The sequence below is a fragment of the Sciurus vulgaris genome (assembly GCF_902686455.1).
Source record: "Sciurus vulgaris genome assembly, chromosome: 5".
NCBI classification, from domain to species: Eukaryota; Metazoa; Chordata; class Mammalia; order Rodentia; family Sciuridae; genus Sciurus; species Sciurus vulgaris.
The window spans coordinates 37,739,396-37,762,400 of NC_136465.1; the positions used below are offsets into that span (position 1 = coordinate 37,739,396).

General features: G+C 40.4%; 1 protein-coding gene across 3 annotated transcripts in view; it reads right to left on the bottom strand.

Annotated features, from left to right (window-relative positions):
* Positions 1-936: 936 nt before the first annotated feature.
* Positions 937-23,005, bottom strand: part of ACSL1 (acyl-CoA synthetase long chain family member 1) — a 60,734-nt gene continuing 38,665 nt past the window's right edge. For 2 of the 3 annotated variants that reach the window (XM_079142971.1, XM_079142972.1), the window contains exons 5-21: positions 22,243-22,344; positions 19,867-19,966; positions 19,478-19,656; positions 16,345-16,377; positions 16,166-16,217; positions 15,578-15,651; positions 13,034-13,111; positions 11,253-11,387; positions 10,049-10,183; positions 9,312-9,407; positions 8,238-8,310; positions 6,596-6,684; positions 5,859-5,975; positions 4,711-4,854; positions 3,120-3,221; positions 2,932-3,003; positions 937-2,606 (exon numbers count right to left, since the gene is read on the bottom strand). In XM_079142971.1, coding sequence (XP_078999097.1) covers positions 2,466-2,606; positions 2,932-3,003; positions 3,120-3,221; positions 4,711-4,854; positions 5,859-5,975; positions 6,596-6,684; positions 8,238-8,310; positions 9,312-9,407; positions 10,049-10,183; positions 11,253-11,387; positions 13,034-13,111; positions 15,578-15,651; positions 16,166-16,217; positions 16,345-16,377; positions 19,478-19,656; positions 19,867-19,966; positions 22,243-22,344 — 1,722 coding nt within the window. In that variant the 3' untranslated portion in view covers positions 937-2,465. Of the gene's footprint in view, positions 2,607-2,931; positions 3,004-3,119; positions 3,222-4,710; positions 4,855-5,858; positions 5,976-6,595; positions 6,685-8,237; positions 8,311-9,311; positions 9,408-10,048; positions 10,184-11,252; positions 11,388-12,884; positions 12,963-13,033; positions 13,112-15,577; positions 15,652-16,165; positions 16,218-16,344; positions 16,378-19,477; positions 19,657-19,866; positions 19,967-22,242; positions 22,345-23,005 lie in introns of all 3 variants that reach the window. The other variant, XM_079142973.1, reaches the window with a different exon arrangement.

The following is a 23,005-nucleotide window of genomic DNA, read 5'->3' on the forward strand; positions in this document are numbered from 1 at the left end:
GGAAGGGATTAGGTCATAAGGCCCCTGCCCTCAGGAATGGGTTTACCTATTCTACACAATGGGCTATTAAGAGAGTAGGTTAATTATTATAAGAGTGAGTCTGTTAAGAGTCAACTTGGATAGCTCTCATGAGCCCCCTTGCCACATGATGTCAAGTACCACTTTGGTACTCTATAGAGTTCCCACAGGAAGAAGACCTTCACCAGATGTCAGCATCATGCTTTTGGACTTCCCAGACTCCAGAATCATAAGCTAAGTAACCTTAAATCTTTATAAATTACCCAGTCTCTGGTATTTTGTTATAGCAACAGAAAATGGCTAAGATAAGCCTTATCAGTGATATGAGCATAGGGCTTGGGCTTCAGAGGAAGGAAAAAAAAAACATAAAACACACTAAAAATAAAAACTTAAGTGACAAAGGAAGACTGATTTAAAACAACAGGCTTGGAAAAAATTAGGAGTTAATATCCATGGAAAAGGAAATCTTTAAAATGATAACACAGGGAGTAAGATAGGGATAGAGGAAAAAGGGAAAAGTTGGCTGCTATCACTGAGATAGCTTCTGAAACAGTTCTGTAGTAAGAGGATTACTAAAATATAACAGAATTAAATCCCCTGTAGGACCACTAATCACTGCCAATGTCTCTTAAAATATAGCATTTCAACAAAGAAGTTCCATTCAGGAATCTTCATGTGTTATTCACAGCATGATTTTCTTCTCCCCAATACCTTAGGATTGTTGCCAGAGACAACCTAGTGGGAGATTCAGGTCAGTCTGGAAGTGTCACAGAATGACAGACAGAGGAACAAGACCTGGGCAGGGCAGGAAGCAGGTGGGAGGGAACTGAAGCCATGGACCGTTCTTCCTCTTTGCTTATACACATCACAGGCTGTCCCACGAGTTAAACCTGACATCAAAAGAGATCCTTCACTCACTTGAAATGCAGAAATATTTATTTTGGTTTCCTTCATTGTTTTTGGAAATTCTGTTTTGGTTTATAAAACATAGAAATAGCCAACACTTAAAGCAAACATTCAAAACCCCAGTGTGACAAATTATTGACTTTTTGTGCAATTAAGAATACAGATATGAAGTTAGGCTACCAAATAGTGTTATTACAATGACAATTCTTTAGTGCAAACCCTGTTGTGCTTGTATAATACATGTACTCTCACATATCCAACAACAGTGGCTTTAAATGTATAAACAACAGCTCAGTCTATTCAGTCAAATGTTGCAAAGACTCTTAATTAAGTGAAATCCTGTTAATTTCCCAAATTAAAAAAATTCCTTGAGAAGTTAAAACCAGGAAGTGAATTTTGTCCCCCATATTTCTACATCCCAGAATTTTGGCTTATCAAATATATTTCCTAGAGGTCAGATAGTATTATGACATAAGAACATTTGCTTATTACTGTCCATTTCAATAAGTACCCAAATGTATATACTCCCTTAATATTTCTGCGCACATGCTTTGCGTGAGAGTTCATTTTGGGGAGTGGGAAGCGACCAAATCACTATATCGTCATTTGATATGAAAACCACTTTGAAAGCCCCTCGGCCATTACAAACGGTGAGTAGTTCAATAAAGATCAAGTGGATAGTTATTCAGGCATCACAGTTGAGCATGGTAGATCCAGGTGATTCTTGAAATGCTGTCTTCGCTGTAGAGTCTAAGGCAGATTTTTTTTTTTTAATAACCCCTGGGAAGGTTGGAGGAAGGGAACTAGATCTGGAGGAGTCCAAAAGCATCCTGTTATGTGAGTGAGAAGCCATTTGCTCTTCTTCAGAGACTCAGCACCCACATTGTTCTGAGGTGGATCTGTCCTTTGGTTGATTGGGAACTTTATATCCCAGCAGGAACAACAGGGGACTATTCTGAACCCTTGGAAATCAGAAGGGTTGTATGATATAGGGAAGGGAAGGTGGCAGGGATTAAAAAAGAAGAAGAAAGAAGAAGAAGAAGAAGAAATCTCTGGTCCACTTGTGACATTCTCCAGCCAGGACAGTTGCTCTTGTTTTTAAAGGGACAGCTGCCCTCCAGTGCACTGTACTTGTCAGAGCAGCAGACAGCCGCAGAATTTGCAGCAAGTAGCAGACATCTCAGAAATAGCAAAGTCCTAACCCCTTGGTTAGAAAAACAGGGAGACAGAAGTTTTAACACCCACCTTATTAACTGAGGAAGTATTAAATAACTTAGCACTTTTATAAATTTCCCCTTTACAATTTTTAAGGCTCATTTTGGAAATTGTATATCACCGTGAACATGGTCTGCGACACCAGGTGACTGTAAGGCAGTGTTCCATTTCCTCTAGGATTCCTATGAGAAGACCCCGCACGGACAAGTCAAACACGGACGTTTCCTTCCCTAAGCTTGCTGCAGTCAAAGTTACCAACATGAAGGCCATCAGGAGATGAAGGGACTGTGCAGGTGTGCTGTTTCTTCTGAGTTCTCTGCCTCATATTAAATCTTGATGGTGGAGTATAGTTCATCTATCTGTGACCTGAAATAGTTCCGTAGCTCTGGCCTTTTTGCCTTCATTGTTGGAGTCAGAAGGCCATTGTCAACAGAAAATAATTCAGTGTGTAGAGCAATGCCTTTGACCTGCAAATAAGCAAAGTGTAAAAGGAGGAAGTCCCCAGATGCATACAACCTACAATCTCCACAGCAGGTAGTTGCCCTCAGAAGGGATGAAGACCCCTGTAGGCATCCATTCCATCTACCCTCTCACTTCAGCCAAGCTGAGTCCTCAGCACAGCACAGGTGTTAGGACAGAACTCAGGATTGTATTGTGACCCGCAGAAGAGAGAAGTCACACCCATGGGTAAAAAACCCTCACGTCAAACCACTCCTCATGCATTTCTTTGGGTCACCTTATTCTCTTCTATAATCCACTTGCAAAATATCTTCTCATCAATGAAAAGCATACCTGTTCAAATGGTTTTAGACCGGAATCTTTCCCAAGTCTCACCATGTCCTCTAGGATAGCTTTTTTGACATCCTAACAACAGAAGAAAAATAAAATCGTTCCTCTGTGAGGAGGTCTGTGCAGAGCCATAGGCACATTTAATACAGAGTGGAGAAACAGAAGGTAGCCTGGATGCTTCAGAGCCTTACCTTATTTCTGCACAGTTCCTCGAAGGATCCTTCAAAGCCTTTCTTTCGGGCCCAGGAACACAATATCTCAACATCTGGTACCACAATTGCTATAAGAAAGGCCTTTAACACAGACAAGTGAGTTATTACAGGGCTTCATCCAAGGACTCCAAAGTAGTGGTTCTTTATTTTGCCACATCAAGGAACCCTGGGAGAGTCTGACATGGGCCCTCTCTTGAGAGTGTACCCTGTCGCCCAGGAGTTCACTGAGCCCTGGTGAAGAACTCCTGGCCCTGAAATACAGATAGTATCAGGAATTCTGCAACTAATGTTTCAAAAGAAGCACTGGAAATCAAAGTCTAATTAAACCCCATTTTTCATTTACTTTTATGTATTTTGTTCAAAGAAAAAGTATTTTATAAAAATAAAACAGAATTAAATGAGCAAACAACGTGACATATGTCAGATAATTACCTTTAAAAGAGTGAAAGAAAATTTAAAAACGGTCCTCTTTTAAAAACCTTCTAGTACCACAGTCTTTACAACTTAGTAAATATTAAACAAATATCAAACGTATGGTAAGACTCTAGAGCAAATAAAAAAAAAATTTGGTGCAAACTTAAATTTTCTTCTTTCTTTTTTTCTAAATGTTTGTTTTTATTTTGTTTTTTGGTACTGGGGATGGAACCCAGGGGTGCTCAACCACTAAGCCATATCCCCAGATCTTTTTTTGTATTTTATTTTGAGACAGGGTCTCACCAAGTTACTTAGGGTAAAATGATTTCTTTCTTTCTTTTTTTTTAATTTTAAAATTTGTCCAAAGATCAACTTTTGGGAAACAAGATATTCATCTTTTGCCACCATCTGTCCAACATTTTGGCAAATTTACATTCTACTGACATATTGATTTTGCTTTTCAACTTTGAATATGCTTGGCTCCTAGCAACCATTTGCTCAAAAATTATTCAGCAGGCATATCATAAATAAGATCGGTTTTAATGTTTAAAAATCTAAAATTTTATTATAATCCATATCATTGTTTTCTTTCATAATTAAATGAGAAATAGATATTACCCGCCCCACAAGCAAACTTAGGCAACTATCATTGGTACCCAGACCATTGAAGTTAAAAAATAAAATAGAGAAATTAAAGAGAAAAGCCAAGCGTAGTAGCATGGCCTGTTATCCCAGGTGCTAGGAGGCCAGGGCAGGAGGATCATAAGTTCCAGGTCAGCCTGGATTCTGTCTCAAAATAAAATATAAAAACACAGGGGGCTGAGGATGTAGTTCAGTGGTACAGCACTTGGCTAGCATGTGTGAGGCCTTGGATTCAATCCCCAGTACCTCAAAAACAAAATAAAAACAAAACAATAACAATAAAAACAAATAAAAATTCCCAGAAATTAAAGAGAAAGAACAACAACAACAAAAACTTTCCTGGGCAGGAAATGCCAAGCAACAAAAATCAATATATTGAGTTAATGATATTCTAGCAGTCAGACATGAAAGTCACTGTACACTTACCTCAAACGGCCAATCATAGTTAAAACACCTGCAGTCCACAGCACTAGCAATGCCTAGCAACAGAGTTCTCAGCCTAGAAAGTGCATACCTGCAAGCTTTCTCCATGGACAAACACCTGAGCAACAGGTTCACTTCGCAGGTAAACATTTTCAATCTTTTCAGGTGCTATGTATTCTCCTTGTGCCAGCTTAAATATGTGTTTTTTCCTGTCAATAATCTTCAGTGTGCCATTCTGTTTATCAGAGAGGAAGGGGATATGAGTAGGTCCCTGGCTGGTTTGCAACCCCATCAATCACAACACAAGGCATTTAATATGCATTATCCTTTCACCCTAAAAACATCTCAGAGAGGCCCATCATTATCCCATTTTACAGAGAGGGGAAACTAAGGTTTAGAGAGTTTTATCAACTTGCCCAAGGCCATTTGGCCAGGTACAGATATAGAAAAGGGACTCCAGAGGCCAAGCTCATTTTGCTTCACCACTTGGCACCAGTGACTCGTCTGTCACCAGGGGTGCTTCGCTTGATCCCTTTATTCATCTAGCCTCCTACCTGAATTAGGCACATGCACTTCTGACTGGCCATAGTCAAGTTCTGTGAGAGCAGGGCACAGACTTCTCTTTCCACCATGCTTTGTGCAAAATAAGGGCTCAAGCAGTGCTCACTACACTAAGGCAGAACCCCAATTCCTTCAGCATCACCAGGGGACACGGGGGTAACTCCTGGCCCTTTGGGAAGTGTCAGCTGGCTGCCTGCCACAAAGTAACTGTGGGAATGACCACCATCAAGGCACAGCACTTATATTGTGAAAAGCTAGTCTTTTTTAGAGTTCAAGTGGGAAGCAGCCACCAGAATTAATGTTACGCGTCCCAACAAAACACATTTGTGGGCTGGGGTTGTGGCTCAGTGGTAGCATGCTTGCCAGGCATGTGTGAGGCACTGGGTTTGATTCTCAGCACCACATACGAATAAGTAAATAAAGTAAAAGTCCATGGACAACTAAAAAAAAAAAACACACATTTGCTAGAGTTAAAGTCAAAATGCTGAATAGTTATGGTAAGAGTATTAGCCTGTCTCCTGTAGGAAATGAAACAGTCTACAACATACCATTCAATGAGGTAAAAAGGGAAAGAGAAAATGTAGGGTGCCACTGACACATGGCAGCTGTGTGGCCAGTGGACATTTCCTTCCCCACATGGAACAACACCATGTGTGAACAGGAGAGCTGACAACTTACTGGCAGCCACTTTCCAATGTCTCCTGTGTGCAGCCAGCCATCCTTATCCAAAGCTTCTGCCGTTTTTGCTGGGTCCTTCAAGTAGCCCTTAAACACATTGGGCCCTTTCACACACACCTTAAAAAAAAAAAAAAAAAAAAAATCTGTTAATGGCATTGATTGGGGATTCTCCCAAGAAAAGGGCACGTGCATGTCCCCATTTTAAGCAAGGAAGCCCTGACTTTCATGATCCAGAAGGAGTTGCCAGAAACCTCAAGATCCTGGAGGCACCTCCAATGTCCCTACGTCCCTTTCTTACCTTAGCTGCAGTCAATTATGGGGCTAATGCTTGCCCTCAGTTCCAGCACAAAGCTGCTGGAAAGCCCCCAAGGGGATGTAATCACTTTCAAGTAATTAGGCTTTCCACCCAGTAGACAGCAGCTCCCTAATGGGTATCCAGGGCAATAGCAAACAGGAGATGGGCCCTGAGGACTTGGGTCACTTGAGCTTCTGTATCACGCTCTTGAGCTCAAACCCCTCCATGTCAGGCAGAAGGCAGTCATTAGCGTCTGTCTTCTGACCCCTTGGGAGTTAAACACAAATGTACCTTCAATAAGAAGCCGGGGACTCCAAGATCACCAATAAAGTCGAGCTCAACAGCTTTACTGAGTGGTGTCGGGAACTGGAGCTACACCCACAATGGCCAGCTATTATGGGAAACGGCAGGGTGGGTCATTGACTAATGGGGTTTCACTTACCTCGCCCTCACCCTTGGCAGCCATGTAGTTCATTTCTTCCACATCAACAAGTTTTATAAAATTGCAAGGCATGGGGGCACCGACATGGCCTGTGCATTAAATAAGAGGGCGATCATTCCTAAGGTGACTGCTAATATCCTCAAGCCAAAGCATTTTTATAACCAACAAGCCTCGTCATAATCAAAGCCGCTACCAACTTCTGGTTTCTGCAATGAAAGCCATTCTCTCCCTGGTAAAATAATTTAAGAAGGTTTCTTCCTAGAAAACAGATGAAAACATTCAAAAATTTCTGCAAGACCTGACCCATGTTTGAGGCTCTGAATTACTTTTCAAAGTATAAATAATTTAGCTGCTGATTTAGGTAGCACAAATACCTGGAAGTGTGCTATCTAAAACTCTTTTACCTGGTTTCTGTGATCTGATCGACAGCACTCATTTGTTGCCCAGCCCTTACACTTCACGTCCCTATTGTCTCTGAGAGAATACACATAGCTCTGGCAAACCTTGATTATTCTGTCATGCACCATCTGGTTCTGACCAGTACTGCCTTTATCTCCTTCAATATGGACAAACATATTCTACACTTAAGTTTATTAAGACAGGACAGTGCTTATTTCCACTGTCAATTTAATTCTCTTGTCAAAGGGTGTTAGGATTGGGTTGTCTTTTCCAAAAACAAAATTGACAGATATTAGATGCATTTGAAGAGCACTGCAAATAATGCCTATGTCTTAATGATTTTAACATATGGGGATCCAAATTTTCTGGCTGTTAAGGAACCCGAGATTAAAAATAAAACAAACACCATAAAGATGATTCAGACTGTCAGCATTCCTTCCAGTAGAAGTATATTATTATTTAGTGCTAGATGCTAAAATCCACGTCACTAGGTAGTGCTAATATGTATAAAGCACCAAATAAATCAGGGAAGTTAATTGCAGTGTAGAATAAACTACCAATGTCACAGAGAGGAAAGCATAAAACATGTGCAGTCAGACTCAAGCTGGAATCCTAGTTCCAAGGGAGAATGCTGTGTAAATTGTTCTCTGTTATTTACATGCTATTTAAGCAACAATCTACAATCTCCTCTCACAGGAGATGGTACCAATCTCATGGGGATATTATTGGGATTACCCTCACATAATGTCCATCTTAAGCATCTATTGAGGAAGCTTATCCATGACTGGTGCTCAGTCAATTTATTTGTCTATCTGTCCTTCCCTTTTTCCCTTTTGAGAAAAAAGCACTGTGTTTATTCCTGTCTACAGTCCCAGTACATAGCATAGAACATAGTGTATTATGGATATGGATTAAAATGATCAGCAAATGATGAGACCCTAATCTACCAGCAAGCCCTACAGGGCCAGACATCTTCTCTCAGATGTAGCCTGTTGGATCCAAAGACTTACTGCTTACTGCATTACAGTCAGATTCCCAAAATGCTACCGCACTTGGCCACAGGAGCAGAAGGGCATTTTCACCTGGCTGCCTGAATTACAAGACTGTCTGCCTCAAGGTTGAATTACTTGAGACCTAACACTTGTTTAAGTTGGTTAATGAACTGATCAAGGATTAACCCAATTCCAACATTTCAATAACCCAATCTGAATAAGATCTGCAAATGGCCCTCCATCAATCATACCTGCTGTCCAGTCTCCAGGCACACTGAGAGAGCAGCCAGCCGTGCACTCGGTCTGACCATAGCCTTCATAGAACTGGGTCACCAAGAGAGAAGACATTATTCAGGGGGACAATCAGCCTTTGCAGGAAGTACACAAGTAATCAAGTTCCACTTACTCCTGAGTAATCACTGATTATGAAGTCTGAAGTTCACCCCATGGCACAACATGCACCCAAACATCTCCCCCTCCCCGGCCCATGCCAAATGCCAGCCGTCGTCCATGTCCATTTTCTACTCAACATCCTGAGGACAAGCAAGAGAGAACCCCCATGTGACCAGTCACTACTCACCAGGGAGCACTCCCACTTTGTCACTTCGTAGGTGTGCCCTGCACATGTCCTCTCGTTAACTACATTCCCCTGCTTCTCCCCTTTAAAATAGGTTCTCTGCATGCTTTGCAGGCAGGTTTCTCTCTTAAGATGCATTCCTGTATCTGCATGCCTAACTCTAAAGGCATGGCTGAGTCCCACCCCAGAAAAAATTATGCAGCCCACATTCCTGCTTAAGGGACATAAAATAAATAGATAAATATGTAGGTATGTGTGTGTATATATATGTATATGCACACACATGCACACACATACTTGTTTCTCCAAACAACCTAGTAATAACATATCTTCCAAACAAAAATAACACACACACACACAAAGTGGAGAGAGGAGAAGACTGGGAAGACACTGGCCAAAGGACTTTCAGATAAGAGGAATAAGCTCGAGCAATCTACTGCCAGCATGGAGATGACAGTTAATAACAATGTGTCGTGTACTCCAAAATTGCTGAGCAAGTAGATTCTAAGTGTTCTCACCACACACATGGAAAGGTGAAGTAGGTAATATGTATGTTAACTTGCTTGATTTAGCCATTACACAATGTAGCCACATATATCAAAGCATCATGTCTTATACCATAAAAATACATAATTTTTGTCAGTTTTTAAAAATTGACACACACAAAGAGAAACAAATGGACTTTAAGTAAAGAAGAGGACTTGGCACTATAAAGACTGGAATGATCCAGTGACAGGAAGTGCCTTACCTGACAGCCAAGAGCTGCTCTCAGAAACGTCAGCACTGTGGCGGATACGGGTGCGGCTCCTGTGACCATCAACCGGACTTTACCCCCCAGGCTTGACTTGCGAAGTACAGAGAGCAGGAGGTGAGGGTTACATATTTGGAAGTCAGTGGGCTCCTCAGTCAAAAATACCTGCTTGGGACCCCCCTGTGCCCTAACCTGCCAGCTCCTCTGCAGGTGGCACTAGATGGGACTCCCCCTAGAACAGAGAACTCTGGGGTGTTCACATAGGACTTAACGTTTTGTTTCCATCCAGAATTAACCCCTTAATTCCCAACAGGTATGGAACTAAGCCACTGCTTGTGGGCAATTTAAGGAATTAAAACAAGATGGTGGCGAATTTATGGAAGCTACCACAGTTTGAGCACTTTTGAGGGACGTAATGTCATTGCACATTCTTCATCATTCAAGCTTTAAAAAATTACCTCAAGAATGACATACTCATTCCAGAAAAGAGACAAAATGGAGACTCAAAAAGCATCCTCTTTCCCTAGTTGACTACAATACTGTCTAGATGCACCCTGGACACTGAGATGGTTTACTTCATGACTTTGTCCTTAATTTTTTAAACATGTATCAGAATTAATAAAACCATGCTGTTCTCTTCCTTCTCTTCATATCTCTTTAAAAAAATAGCCCTCATAGAAATTTTGAAGTCCAAATGAATTTATATGAGAAATCATAGCTGAGTCTGCTTGTACCTGTATTTTGTGGAAGATGAGTTTATCCCACAGGCTATTGTTTCTAATGATGCCGCTGCGAAGTTCTGCTTCTTTTCTCTTTGAGGCAAAGTCCAAAAGCCATCGCTTCAGTGTGGTGTTTGCTTGTGCAAAAATCTAATGAAGCAAGAAATAAGAAGGTTTTCATACCTATAGGATGACATGAATAAAAAGATAATAACAAGTGCTGGTGAAGATGTAGAGAAATGGGAACCCCCACACCCTGCTGGTTAGGATGGAAACAATGCAGTTACTTTGGAAAACCATCTGGCAGGGCTGGGGATGTAGCTCAGTGGTACGGCACTTGCCTAGCATGCATAAGGCCCCAGGTTCCATCCCCACTAATGCAAAAAAGAAGGGAGGAAGGGAGGAAAGAGGGAAGAAAACCATCTGGCAGTTCCTCTGACTGTTAAACAGAGTCAGACTCTAAGACCTGGCAATTATGCTCCTAGGTGCACACACCCAGGAGAAATGAGAACATACACCTAACAGAAATGTGCACACCAATGTTCAAAGGAGCATTATTCATAACAGCTAAAAGCTGGAAACAACCCAAATGACCACTGATGAAGAAACAGCTACATAAAATGATTTAAAAAAATGAAGATCCTTAGAGAGAAAAAAAGTTCTGTGTCAAATTAAACAATATCAAAACTGCCTGGTTAAAATTCACTTTGGAGAATGCTCGCTGGTCACTGCTCGTTGGTCTTGCCCAGCAGTGTGGCCACCACAGAGGACTGGCATCCCCTCAGCCTCTGCCTCAGCTCCGTCGCTTCTCTCAATGGAGCTAGGTAAATAATATTTTACACATGCATGGAGCCATATAGTCAATAAGGCCCTTTCATAGTTGTTATTTTGTGTGATCCAATTAGCAGCTTTGTGAGATAGGCAGCAAGGGAAAACTGGAAGAGTCTATTTCGTGGATGAGAAATAGAGGCTCAAAGGATTGGCCTCCCGCCACCCGCCTGCATCCTTCACGAAGCCACTCATGTCTTCTCTAATACTCCTTACTAACAGCTCCATGAAGTCATGGTATTCTAATTTTATAGAGGAGTAAACAAGTTCTGTGAAAGTAAGAGGACTGTCCACTGTCACACACATGGTAGGGAGCTGAGCCCGAGTGAGACCCCAGCCTCTGACTCAAAGCCCAGCCTTCCAGCCCTCATTTTCGCTGCTTGGAACTTACTCGGTCAAACATCCGATTCAGCAGTCTTGGAACCACAGGGAAGATAGTAGGTTGAAGCACCTTGAGGTCATCCATAAGCAGCCTAATATCTCCTTGGAAAAATCCTATTTTAGCTCCATGGCACAGCATTACACACTACGGAGGTGAACAGAAACAGCACAGGCTTTACTGCTGCAGCAGGAGCTACGCAGCACACAGAAGGCAAGGCACGAGACATCAGTGTTAGGTTTCAAGCCAGTTTCCAGAAATCTTAAAAGCTTCTAAATATAGGCAGCTTCTTAAAAAGTGCTTCCACATTTACTGTTCATTGTACAAACAACACCGAAGTATGTTATTTCTCTTGATCATCCCGAAGATACAGGAAGGATCATGAAACTAGGATCTGTTGTCTTAAATGATGATCACAGAGATTCTATCTCGGCTTCATGATCAATATCTGTTGAATGAATTGCATGGTATTATATACTCCAAATATTTTTAGACTTCCAGAAACTTCAGGACTTTTTATTCTCAAAAGAAAAACTTAACAACGTATCTCTAGTCCAGGCTTGTTAAAATTTCATTTTCTTTTATTTGAATATAACCGCAAATTTCTGAAAACACACTGCATATGCTGAAGTTGACAGACCAGGATATCTAATCTGATGCCAGAGTGGCTTGTCATTCTGTTGTAGTGTATGGCAGGATTTTTTTCCCTCTGCCTAGTGCTAACTGCTCTGGCAGCCAGATGGACTTGTCAAACAGACTGCCAGTTTTAAGTTTAAAAAGAAAAGGAGATTCAAAAGATGGTGCCATGGAAGTGCCATCAGTCTATGGCTTGACCCACTAGACAGGTATATCATGTTTCACTGACAAAAAAATTAAAGTTCAGACCTGCCTCCTAAGCACAACCTCTGAAGCTAAATTTAGGATCACACAATACCCTGGTAACTGACTTGAGATCAATTTTATAAACACAAGAGATTCTGAGGTGTGCAAGAAGTGGAGTAACACATTGCATGACAGGATCTAGTGATCCTTGCTCATTAAGGGGTAAGTAACTCCCACAGGACCACAGTCAACCAAAGCATCAACTCTATTAGTCAACTGTCCACAACACCTAGCACAATGCCTGACATGTTGTAACAGGTGGTGTTCAATCAATATTCAGTAAATGAATAATGGTACCCACTGTTTTTCTTATAAAATCCACAATTGTCCAAGAAGGGAAAAAGGAAAGTTCTTGGTTGGTTTCAAAATTAATTGCTCTGTTATGTACAGGGAGTTCAAGCCAAAGGTTGGTTAAACATCACCTGCTTTTTCCAATCTTGCTGAAAAGCTAGTCTTAAATCAACTCGTACACTAGGAACAAGTACAATCAAAAACACTTTACAAAAACAGGAGCCTTGAGAGGCTTTGTCAGATTGAATGGATAAAAATCTTCCTTTTATATTAATCTTCCTGGAATCATGTCCATATATAGTTTCCTTCAAAAGCTTGAGTATCTAATTTTAAAATGAAGGATTAGGGTTCAGGTATTTAGGTCAGATGCAGAAAAAGAACTTAACACTGTTTCTAATAATTTGTGCCATTTCTAAGATGGGGCTGAGCAAAGGCTTATCTGGGGGATGGCGACCTGCACGTCACACTTACCTCCATGAGGTGCTCATACATGTGTGCAAGTGGTAAAAACGAAATGTGTGTGTCACTGGCATTCAAGGCAAGTACTTTCTGTAAAACACAACAACTTAGCAGAACACAAAACAAGCATGCACGCGGGCAAAACAAAAACAAATGCCTACCTCTACAACTCTCTCAAACATATGGGCGAGAGGCAAGAAAGATATCAAAATATCATCTGGGGAAGGAGTGACTGCGTTCTGAAAGCAAAGATACCAGCAAAGCAGAGAAGCATTAAGACTTCCATCAACTTCCCACTTCCTTTCAAAGCACACAGTACCTCAACACAGGAGAAACTGCTTTTGCATATAGCTTACAACTTTTTTTCGCCAAAGAATGAAATGGAAAACAAATACTTCATGCAAATACAGTGGAGGTCATCTTGGCAACCAAGTACATCCACTTCAGGACTTTTTTCTTGTAAGGATAATTTTGCCCAAATTGGGATGTTGAGGGATTGTGTGCTCTGTTTATTTCAGAATTAACAGTATCCGCTACCCAGCAAGTTCAACTGCACCTTAAATATAAAATCCACTCCAACATAAAATAGCGCATTATGTTGCAAAGGGAAAATGGGGGGGGGGGGTAAGATTTACAACATCCTTTTATTTATAGTACAAATGCATCTACAGTGTTTTGAGTATGATGAACATTTTTACCCCCATGAAAATGTCACCATTTGTTTAAGGCACCCTCAGATCTGGTACTGGGCAAATTTGATCTCCTATAAAATTGTGATCATGATGGGTCTACAGGCAGATTAAGTTTAGACATCTTGTATCCCTCAGAGAGGGCCTGATTTAAAGGCAGGCATGGTGAGGGTGTGCTTGGAATGTTCTCTTTATTAACATAATAATTTCTTGCTAACAGCAGCTGCACTGCATCAACTGGAATATGAGGGTGTCCTTTCCCTTTTCAAAGCTGGATGTCCTCAATGAAGTGACAACTGGTGAAAACACCAGTTCTGGGCAAACACAGCAGCCCCAGGAGTTTTGGATATGGTAAGCTTAGCTGTATTCAAGTGTGACCTGCATCCCAACTAGGATTTCTTACTACAAAAATGTTTCATAATGAGAAATTAGACTCACTAACATCCATACTTTTTTTTTGGGGGGGGGAACAGGGCTGGAGATTAAACCTAGAACCTCATGTACTTAAAAGCACATTGTGTACCACTGAGCTACATCCCCAGCCCTCATAGTTCAAAATGTTCTGATTTAATTAAAAATAATGTTCATTGTCATGATCAAATGATAGTATAACTGATTTTGAATAAAGTTCTGTAATCATTTTCCTCAACAAGCCAATGCATTTCAAGGTATGTTTGAAGGACTACTGGGAAACTAAAATTTCACCTTTGGTAAAGTGCTCAGTGTTGAGCTCTGCTTAGAAACTGTATACTAAACAGACATCATTATCCTATGTACATGTATGATTACACGAATGGTATGAATCTACATTATGCACAACCATAGAAATGAAAAGTTGTACCCCATTTGTATACAATGAATCAAAATGCAGTCTGTAAAAATTTTAAAAATCATAAAAAAAGTGGTTTTGGGGACTAAGAGAGTGACTGTGGAGTAAAATTAAGTGACAGGAATCCTCAAAGATCAGACTTCCGTTGCCACTCCCCAAAACCAGTAAGCACAGGCTTTTGCTACAAAATTTAGTGCTACAGAATACTCTCGAGAGATTGCAAAAACAAATTGTGTTAAATGTGAAATGAGTATGGGGGAAATGGAATTATACTGTTCAATGTAAGTACCTTCATAAAGACAAAATTGAAATAGAACTTTGATTGTAGGGACAGAATTATATTCCCCTCTCAAGTTCATATATTGAAGACTTAACCCCCATGTATTTGGAGGTTAGGGCCCTGAGAGGACCATATTTGAGGGTGGACCCTGATCTGATAGGGATGTTGTCTCATAAGAAGACACACCAGAGCTCTCTCTCTCCAAGCATGCACAGGGGAGAGGACAGGAGAGCACCCAGAGGGAAGGCAGCCATCTGCAAGCCCGAAGAGAACCCTCACCAGAAACCAAATTCGCTAGCGGTTGATCCTGAACTTCTAGCTCCAGAACTGTTAGGAAATAAATGTCTGTTGTTTAAGTCACCCAGTCTGTTATGCTATGACAACCTGGGTAGAACTAAGACCTGTGGGTAGCATACTTTAAGATTATAGGAAATTAATTGAAATTTGAGGCTTTAGTCCTTCTCCTACAATGGCAATCAAATTGACCACGAAATAATATTTCAAAACCCTTCGGCAGTCTTTATATAAGATTTCATTTCCAACCTAGAGAAATTATTTTCCCAAATTGGAATAGTGTATAAGAGCAGAGAGTCCCTTTTGCCTTCGTTGTTTCCTAGAAATATTAACAGGACAGTGTCCAAATAACTTTCCTATGTAAACACTATGGTATTCCACCTCTCAATTCACCTCAATGGTCCGGAAAGGGCTAATTATGTCCACAAGGAAAACCATCTGAGAGAAGGTGGCCTTGCTAATATTAAAGTTCAGACCATGCCCATGTTTCCAGGAGCGTTCTAAATACAACACGGACCCAGCTTGGGTGGTGGGCAGTCACCTTCGCACTTCCACTCTGAAGGCCTAAAGCCAATGCATTAATGTGTAGGAAGATGATACCACCCAAATTTACCTCTGTCACTTTCACAAAAGCTGAACAGTCGCTCACAACATTTTGGTGAGTAATCATTGCTCCTTTGGGGTTGCCTGCAGAGCACACAGAAAACATAACAAGGTCAAAGTACAGGTAATTCATCAAAGAATGGCAGAAACCCTGTATAATTAAGGTTTCTAATTCCTCTCCTGTTAGATACACCCATGAGAGTCAAATGTTGAGTAACATCAATTCTTGAGTAACCTGCAATCCATTCAATGAAACTTACTATCTTAAAATTATCTTAAACAATCCTCATTAATATAGACAAATTTTAGAGGATGCGTGTATTAGTAAGAGAAGAAAAACCAAGAATTTTATTTCTAGGAGACACCAACAGTTTGCCCTAGCAAGACGGGTGACTCTAACATCACCTTCAATAAATGTCTGAGTGTGTGTGACACTCAGATTCTGAGAACATCACAGAGAGAAACAAGAAGACAGCACTTGAACTACCTGTCTCTCCTGCTTTCTTTCAGTCTATTTGTAAATAAGTCATTCAAAAAGGGGGATTGAGAGTACAGATTTCCAGATACCAGGTAGAAGCAACTCCATCTTGAAATTTACCTGTAGTTCCACTTGTGAAACAAATTACTGCAAGATCTTCAGGTGCTGGAGGCTGAAGGTTTAAAAAAAAAAAGCAGTATAAATCAAAATGGAAAACTATCAGACATAAGGTATCACCCAAACTTTAATAATCTCCATATGACTAGACATTGCAAATTTCAGAGAGGGTTGTGACATACCTTGGGCTTCCTTCTGTGGGCTCTTCCAAGGTCCTTCATTAGAAGAAAGAAAAAAAAAATTCTTAAGTGGAATCATTTTCTAACTATAAAGAGTAAGGTCACATCCAGTCATTTGAAGCTGCCTTTCCTGTGAAGTGCACTCCCCGTTAGTTCAAAGACATCATAATTTTTAAGTTAAATAAACTGTGGTACTTTCAATTAACCAGAACCAAAATACTTATCTGCTATTCTAAGAATTCATTTTCCAGTTTTCTCCTTTCTTTTATAAAACTACCTAAGAGGTAGGAGGACTGGCCTTTGAAAAATAAATTATTCAAGAGACAGCAACCAAAGTCTTTTACACTATATTTCTGGTCCCCACTCACATCTCCTATTATGGCTTTTAAGAAGTCCTGCTCTCAGTCATAACCAAAGAATGGCAGAGCCTCTTCACCCTTACTGATTCAGAGTGTAGCACCACCTGACCACCCAGCTCTGTGGAGCTGACATCTTCAGGTGGGGAGAGAAACCAACCTGTCAGATTGCTAGCCATTTAGGTAAGGCTCAAATATCTGTACTCACCACACAGAGAGAGGAGAGGACTGAGGGGCCTCCAATTGCAAATCAGACCTCAACAGAAACCTTCCTGAATCAACACAAAGGTTCCTAAGCACTGACTCCTTTCTGAGGTACAGCAGTTGCCAAGGCAGGCTTCCACTGACTTGGCTCAGTTTGCTGCATTAAGGCAAACTTTCATACCCATTAATTTCCAAAAATGAACTATTTATAATCTTTTCCTATTAAAATTGAACAGCTTGAGTGAGCACATGGAGCAAGCAGCCTATTATAAAATGAAAATTAGACAGGCATGCTCAGGGCTCAGTGGGCTTCATCAAGCGCAGGGTTTGAAATCTCAATCACATTTTAAATTACATACCTGAAAGACCACGATTAAAAACAGGTATGGTGATGCCCAATTAGAAGTAAGGTAGGAGCTAAAGCAATGATAATTCAGCAAATCTTTTTTCAAAATAATCTTTATTAGCTCCAAATTTTTACTCCTCCGTCTAAAATTCTTACATAACTTCTGGAGACCTTCAATTCTTCAAAAATTGATATCAAGTGAAATAAAGCAATAGTTACATGCAACTTGGTTTTTAATTTTGAGGGATGAATACTGGATAAATTAGAGCATTATTTCCCATGGAAGTTTCATAGGCTTAAATCGGCCTTGTCACCATTTGAAAGAAATTAAAAAAAAAAAAAAAAAAAAAAAAAAGTTGCCATTTTCAGGTTAAAACAAAACCATAAATAAAACCGAGTTCTAGTTAATGATAAACATTCTTAAGTATTTAGGGGAAATAAAATCTGTAACCTACTGAAAATGCATAAAAATAAGATGCATTGTTGAATGTCTATAGCAAAGGGGAGATAGGTTAATACATGATATAGCAAATTTATTAAATCTTTCATAAACAGACTTTAGTGAGGGGACTATGGCTGGCTATCTACTGTATACTTCTTTCCACTACTCGCATGTTTGAAATTTTTTGAAATTAAAATGCTGAAAAAATGCAAACCTTCCAAGTACCAATGTTTCTATTTTTGGTCTGATAAAAATATATTTTTACTTGATCCCATGATCAACCACAATGCTAATTTTAAGTTCACATCTTTGAACCATCATCTTTTGCTTATAATTGTGTTTAAAAAGTACAAATCATATCAGGCAGGTAAGAGCAAAACAATGTTTTTTATAAGTTAAGATTTAGTATAAACTTTATATTACAATGTAATGTTTTCATTAAAATTTTTTTTATCATACAGCAATCACAAAGACAAAATAACTCTGTGTGTGTGTGTGTGTACATGTGTGCCTGTGTGTGTGTGTGTGTGCGTGTGTGTCTGTCTTCTTGGGGGAGGGATAGAAGGGAAGATGGGGGGTTATAAGTGAAAAAAAAGTGGGAAAGTAGGTAAAAAGTTAGCTAAAACACCAATTAAATCACAAAGCACAGTCATGAATACATATGAAGTCATGTGGCAAGTCACTCAGAGTTTGTATATGTGTGTGTGTGTGTGTGTGTGTGTGTGTTGTGTGCGTCCGCACACATGAGGTGAAAGGTTCTGTTGGAACGATTTTCCCTATGACATCGAGGTTCCTCAGGAAAGGTTCTAAAGTCCTTCCTTGTAGCCCTGAAGTCTTTGTAGAAGGGAGAGAACTATAAATACAAATTTAAAACCTTATTTATAACAGTTTCATAAAAATATTTACAACGTCTTCAGAAACAGCATGACTTACTCTCTTTAGCCTACTTTTTCCTAAGATGTGTATAAAGAAAGATTCTCCTGCTGGCTCCCCTGAACTCTAATCCAAGTCCATTTGGGTGGGGGATCAGTTCACATGGGCCACACTCATTCTCCTAGAACCGTTACTTATAAAGTGTGCTTACTGTGAATCCTGAGTATGAAAACAAGCCAAATCAAACATCTATGCTGGAAATTCACCAGGACTCTATAAAGTCAACCTGGGGAAAAGAACCATGAGGCAGATTTTGTATCTGGCTCAGTTTCAGAGACAAATCAGTAAGTAAAAGACACTGAAGCTAAAGAAGACAAACATAAAACTTCCGCAGCTGTCTCCGGGTGAAATTCATAGCTCAGGCATTGACTGGCATGGCCTGCCAGTGCTCTGGAATAAATACAGGCATTGCAACTCACTCTCTGAGTGAGAACTCCTGTGGGACGTGTACTAACAAGGGGCATGCCATAGAATCCTTATTTTCAGTGATAAGATGGGAATTTCTAGCTGGGCATGGTGGCACATACCCAAAATCCCAACGGCTTCTTGGGAGGCTAAGGCAGAAGAATTTCAAGTTTAAAGCCAGCCTCAGCAACTGAGACTCTAAGCAACTTAGCAAGAACATGTCTCAAAATAAATACAATACAATAAAAAGGGCTGGGGATGTGGCTCAATGGTTAAGTCTCCTTGGGTTCAATGCTTAGTACAAAAAAAAAAAAAAAAAAAAAAAAAAAAGGCACTTCTGTCCTCTGTCTTTAACAGGCTGCAAAGACAACTGGCCAGTGTTGGGACTGCATGGTGGCATGGGACGTCATGACTGACCTTTCAGAGAAGTGGGCTGGGCCACTGACTCACCTCCATTGCCTTCATGCTGATGACTTCCACTCCACACTTTTTGCCTCGTTCCACCAAATCGCTGCCAAAGGTGTCCATGAGAACTATGATTTTAAGGCCTGGTGTCAACTTATTTTCTACACCCTCCAATAAGAGTCTGGCCTTCTCTGGCTTGTCAGCAAAAACCAGAGAGAGCTCAGCTGTAAATGAAGAGAAATGGCAAAGAATAAGCTCTCAGGTATCAAAAGCTTACCTGCATGATACTGGACACAAGGGTATTGTAAGAGCTACATCCTTTGATGAAAAGTACATGTATATTTAAATGTAAACCCTGTCCAGATGTGCAACTGCAAAGACACTGAATTCCACCAGTAACTAGGCCAGCGTCCACCCAAAGGCCACAGACTTACCTTTGTTGACTATGTACGTGATGGCTTCGGCTCCAAGGGTATCGTAAAGGGGAACGATCACCATTGAAAAAGCGAAGCATCCCTGTTCAATAATCACCCACTAAACAGAAAAGGTTGGGGAGAGAAACCGAGATGTCACACAGTAATCACTAAGGAGGACAATACTCTGAGATTCAAAGGGAAAACATCTGATGTAGCAAAATTAACACTGGTGTATCTGCTACTGTGTGCCAGGTGCCATAAGGGAGTCAAATGGGAATATAACACTTGTCCCCTTCTTAAAAAAGAAATAATTACAATCTGTCTGAAGAATGGAGGTAAAGGTGGAAAGATCATTAACAGTACAAGAGAGTGAGTGACTCATTCAGGACCGCCCGCCACTGACTCTGGGAGGTTGCCAGAGGCACCTGAGCCTGCCCTTTGCAGAAGAAGCACAGTTGGGAGGAGGGTGGGGAGAAGGAGAGAGGATGACAAAGGCTTTCAATAGAGGGAACTGGATGATTAAAAGCACTGGCTGGCGAGTTTGTGCTCTAGCAATCTGGCTCTAGTCCATAGGCCATGCAGTGTCACAAAGGGTTCTAGGCCAAACAGTGGCTGTGGGGTTGAAGGAAGAGCCATCTGGCAGCAGTGCTTGAGAGCCTGGGAGTAGGGGAAAGAGGGCGCAGATACACATATGTGTTTGTTTTGATAAAAATCTCTCCAGAAAAGTGATGAAGGAAAGGCGTGATACAGCTACTGGTCGTCTTGCTACTGAACTCATCCGCCACACAGCAACTGACCTACTTCCAAGACAAGTGTGGCATGATCACTCCTTCATTTATGACCCCTTGGGGGCACCCCGTTTCCTCTGGCTGCACTTTTCAAATGAAACTGTCTGCAGGACTCTGACACAGGACAGATGAAGGCACGGCTGCCGTGAGAAGGGAACGTAAGCATTCACACTCACTTGATCTAGAAGTAGGATTTGGTGGGGGTTTTGTTTTTTTCCTGGAATAGATGTTAAGATACTAGCATGGAGGTCAGGTCCAAGCTCCTCAGAAAGGCACATGTGACTTATAAATGGCCCTCTCTTTTCTACCCCTTATCCTGTAACTCCAAACTCCACCACTGTGAAAAGCTTTGTTCCCTGACGCAGACATGCTATTTGATGTAAAAATGTGTCACTTCTGGTATTCCCTTGGCCTCTCCACCTCTGTTTCCTTGAAGTATCTACTTGGGCATCACCTCCAGGAAGCCTTCCTTGGCTGACCTCCCATAATCCTGTCCTGTGTCCACAGTTACCACATTACAGCTAAAGTCTCTTCTTCTGGGTCTTTGTTCCCTTATATGGTACTGCAGGAAAAAGATCCAAGTTGTTTTGTTGCCTTGGTGTCTCACATAGTGTCTGACATATACTAGGTGCTCAATAAATGGTAGTTGAAATAACTCATACAAACATACAGGAAGAAGTCTACTTCTTGAAGTAAGGAATATGTTTCGTAGTTACATATTCATGATAAAATTCCACTAAAACACAAATTTTGGATATGTTCATTTCCAAATGAAAGAAGCCAAATTCCATGAGCCTTGTCATAGTCCAGTTGTGAAGAATGCCGTTTTTTCATCTTAGCAGAAAATGAAACCCCAAGAAGCCACTAATTTATAAAATAGGAAGTAGAACAGGGATTGAGTCAATATGCTTTTGGACACAAGAAGGTATAAGAATACATTTGACTTAAGCCAGATGTTTGATTTTTTTCAGCCAGCTGTGCCATTACTGTGTTGACTAATGATATAAGCAACACCTCCAAGAGGGCCTCTCATTTGAATTCACTTTCATACAATGCTTTCCTGAAACACCATGCTCCGGCCTTGATAGCCTAATAACAGGCTGTGAGTCTTCAGGAAGGCCAGCTCACAGGGAGGTACTTCCTCCGTGGCCTGTAGTATTTTAAACTTTGAAATCTGACCTGAGGAAAAGTTTCAGATGTTTCAGAAAAAATAAAAAGATGAGACTCTGCTATTAACAAAATGTATTCAAGTTTCTCTATAATATATTAATGCTATTTTTCTAATCATAGAGGTGACCTTTAAGGTGAGAAGACTTCATTAGGTATTTGTTCTAAGAATTTTGTTTGGGGATCTGTTTTTTTGAAAAATAAAGACAATAACAAATAATAAGGTGGTAAATTTTTTTTTTTTTTTTTTCTTTTCAGGATTAAGAAAGTCCTGGTTTAGGTTTTCATACATTTAACTTCCTAAGGTGTTACACGATGTCATAGTCTCAGCAGAAATTAGACCACAAAATCTGGTCTCAAGTAGAAGTACGTGTGAATTTTTTACTTCCTTGGTTTAGGACTCTCAAACCCTGTCCTGTAAGTGACTAATGGTTAATACCTCAGGTCTATTTTGAGCAAAGATGCCAATGTACTGATCTGGAGAGGCCTTGAATCCCTTGTGGATCAGCGCTGAGCCGATGCACTCTGACATTTCTGCAACCTGAAATGAATGAGGAGGGAAAAAGAAAAAATCAGAAAATAGAATCAGGTCCCCTCTCAAGCAACAAAGGATACCAGGTGACAGACTCGTACCTCCATCAGCAAGCAGAGCTGTGCAGAAAAGGGGAGACAGCTCTTTGTGTTAAATTTTTGTAAAATGCAAAAACTGATCCTAAGGTTCCTTCTGCAGAGAATTATTATCATTTCAACAGCAGCAGGTCACAAATGATTAGATGTCCGGGTTTCTCATCTATTTCTTTTTTTCTATTTTAGTTTTTATACAGTTACAGAAGCAAAAGAGGAACATAGTTTTGTTTTTGCTTTTTGTGCTTATAAAGAAGGGGGGATAATGAAAAATGGTGGACTGAGACAGACATGATTACTCTATGTACATGTGTGAGTACACGAGTGGTATAAATCCACATCGTGCACAACCATAGAAACGAAAAGATGTACCCCATTTGTGTACAATGAATCAAAATGCAGTCTGTAAAAATAAAAAAATAATTAAAAAAAAAAAAAAAAAAAGAACAACAAAGAAGCCAAAACTTGTCTTTTGGCATAAACAGAAGCAGCAAGTTTTTTGAGACTTTTGAAAATATAAGAGTAAGCTCTTAACACTGGACTTGGCAATTCCATTCTTAAGAATTTAAGAATTTATT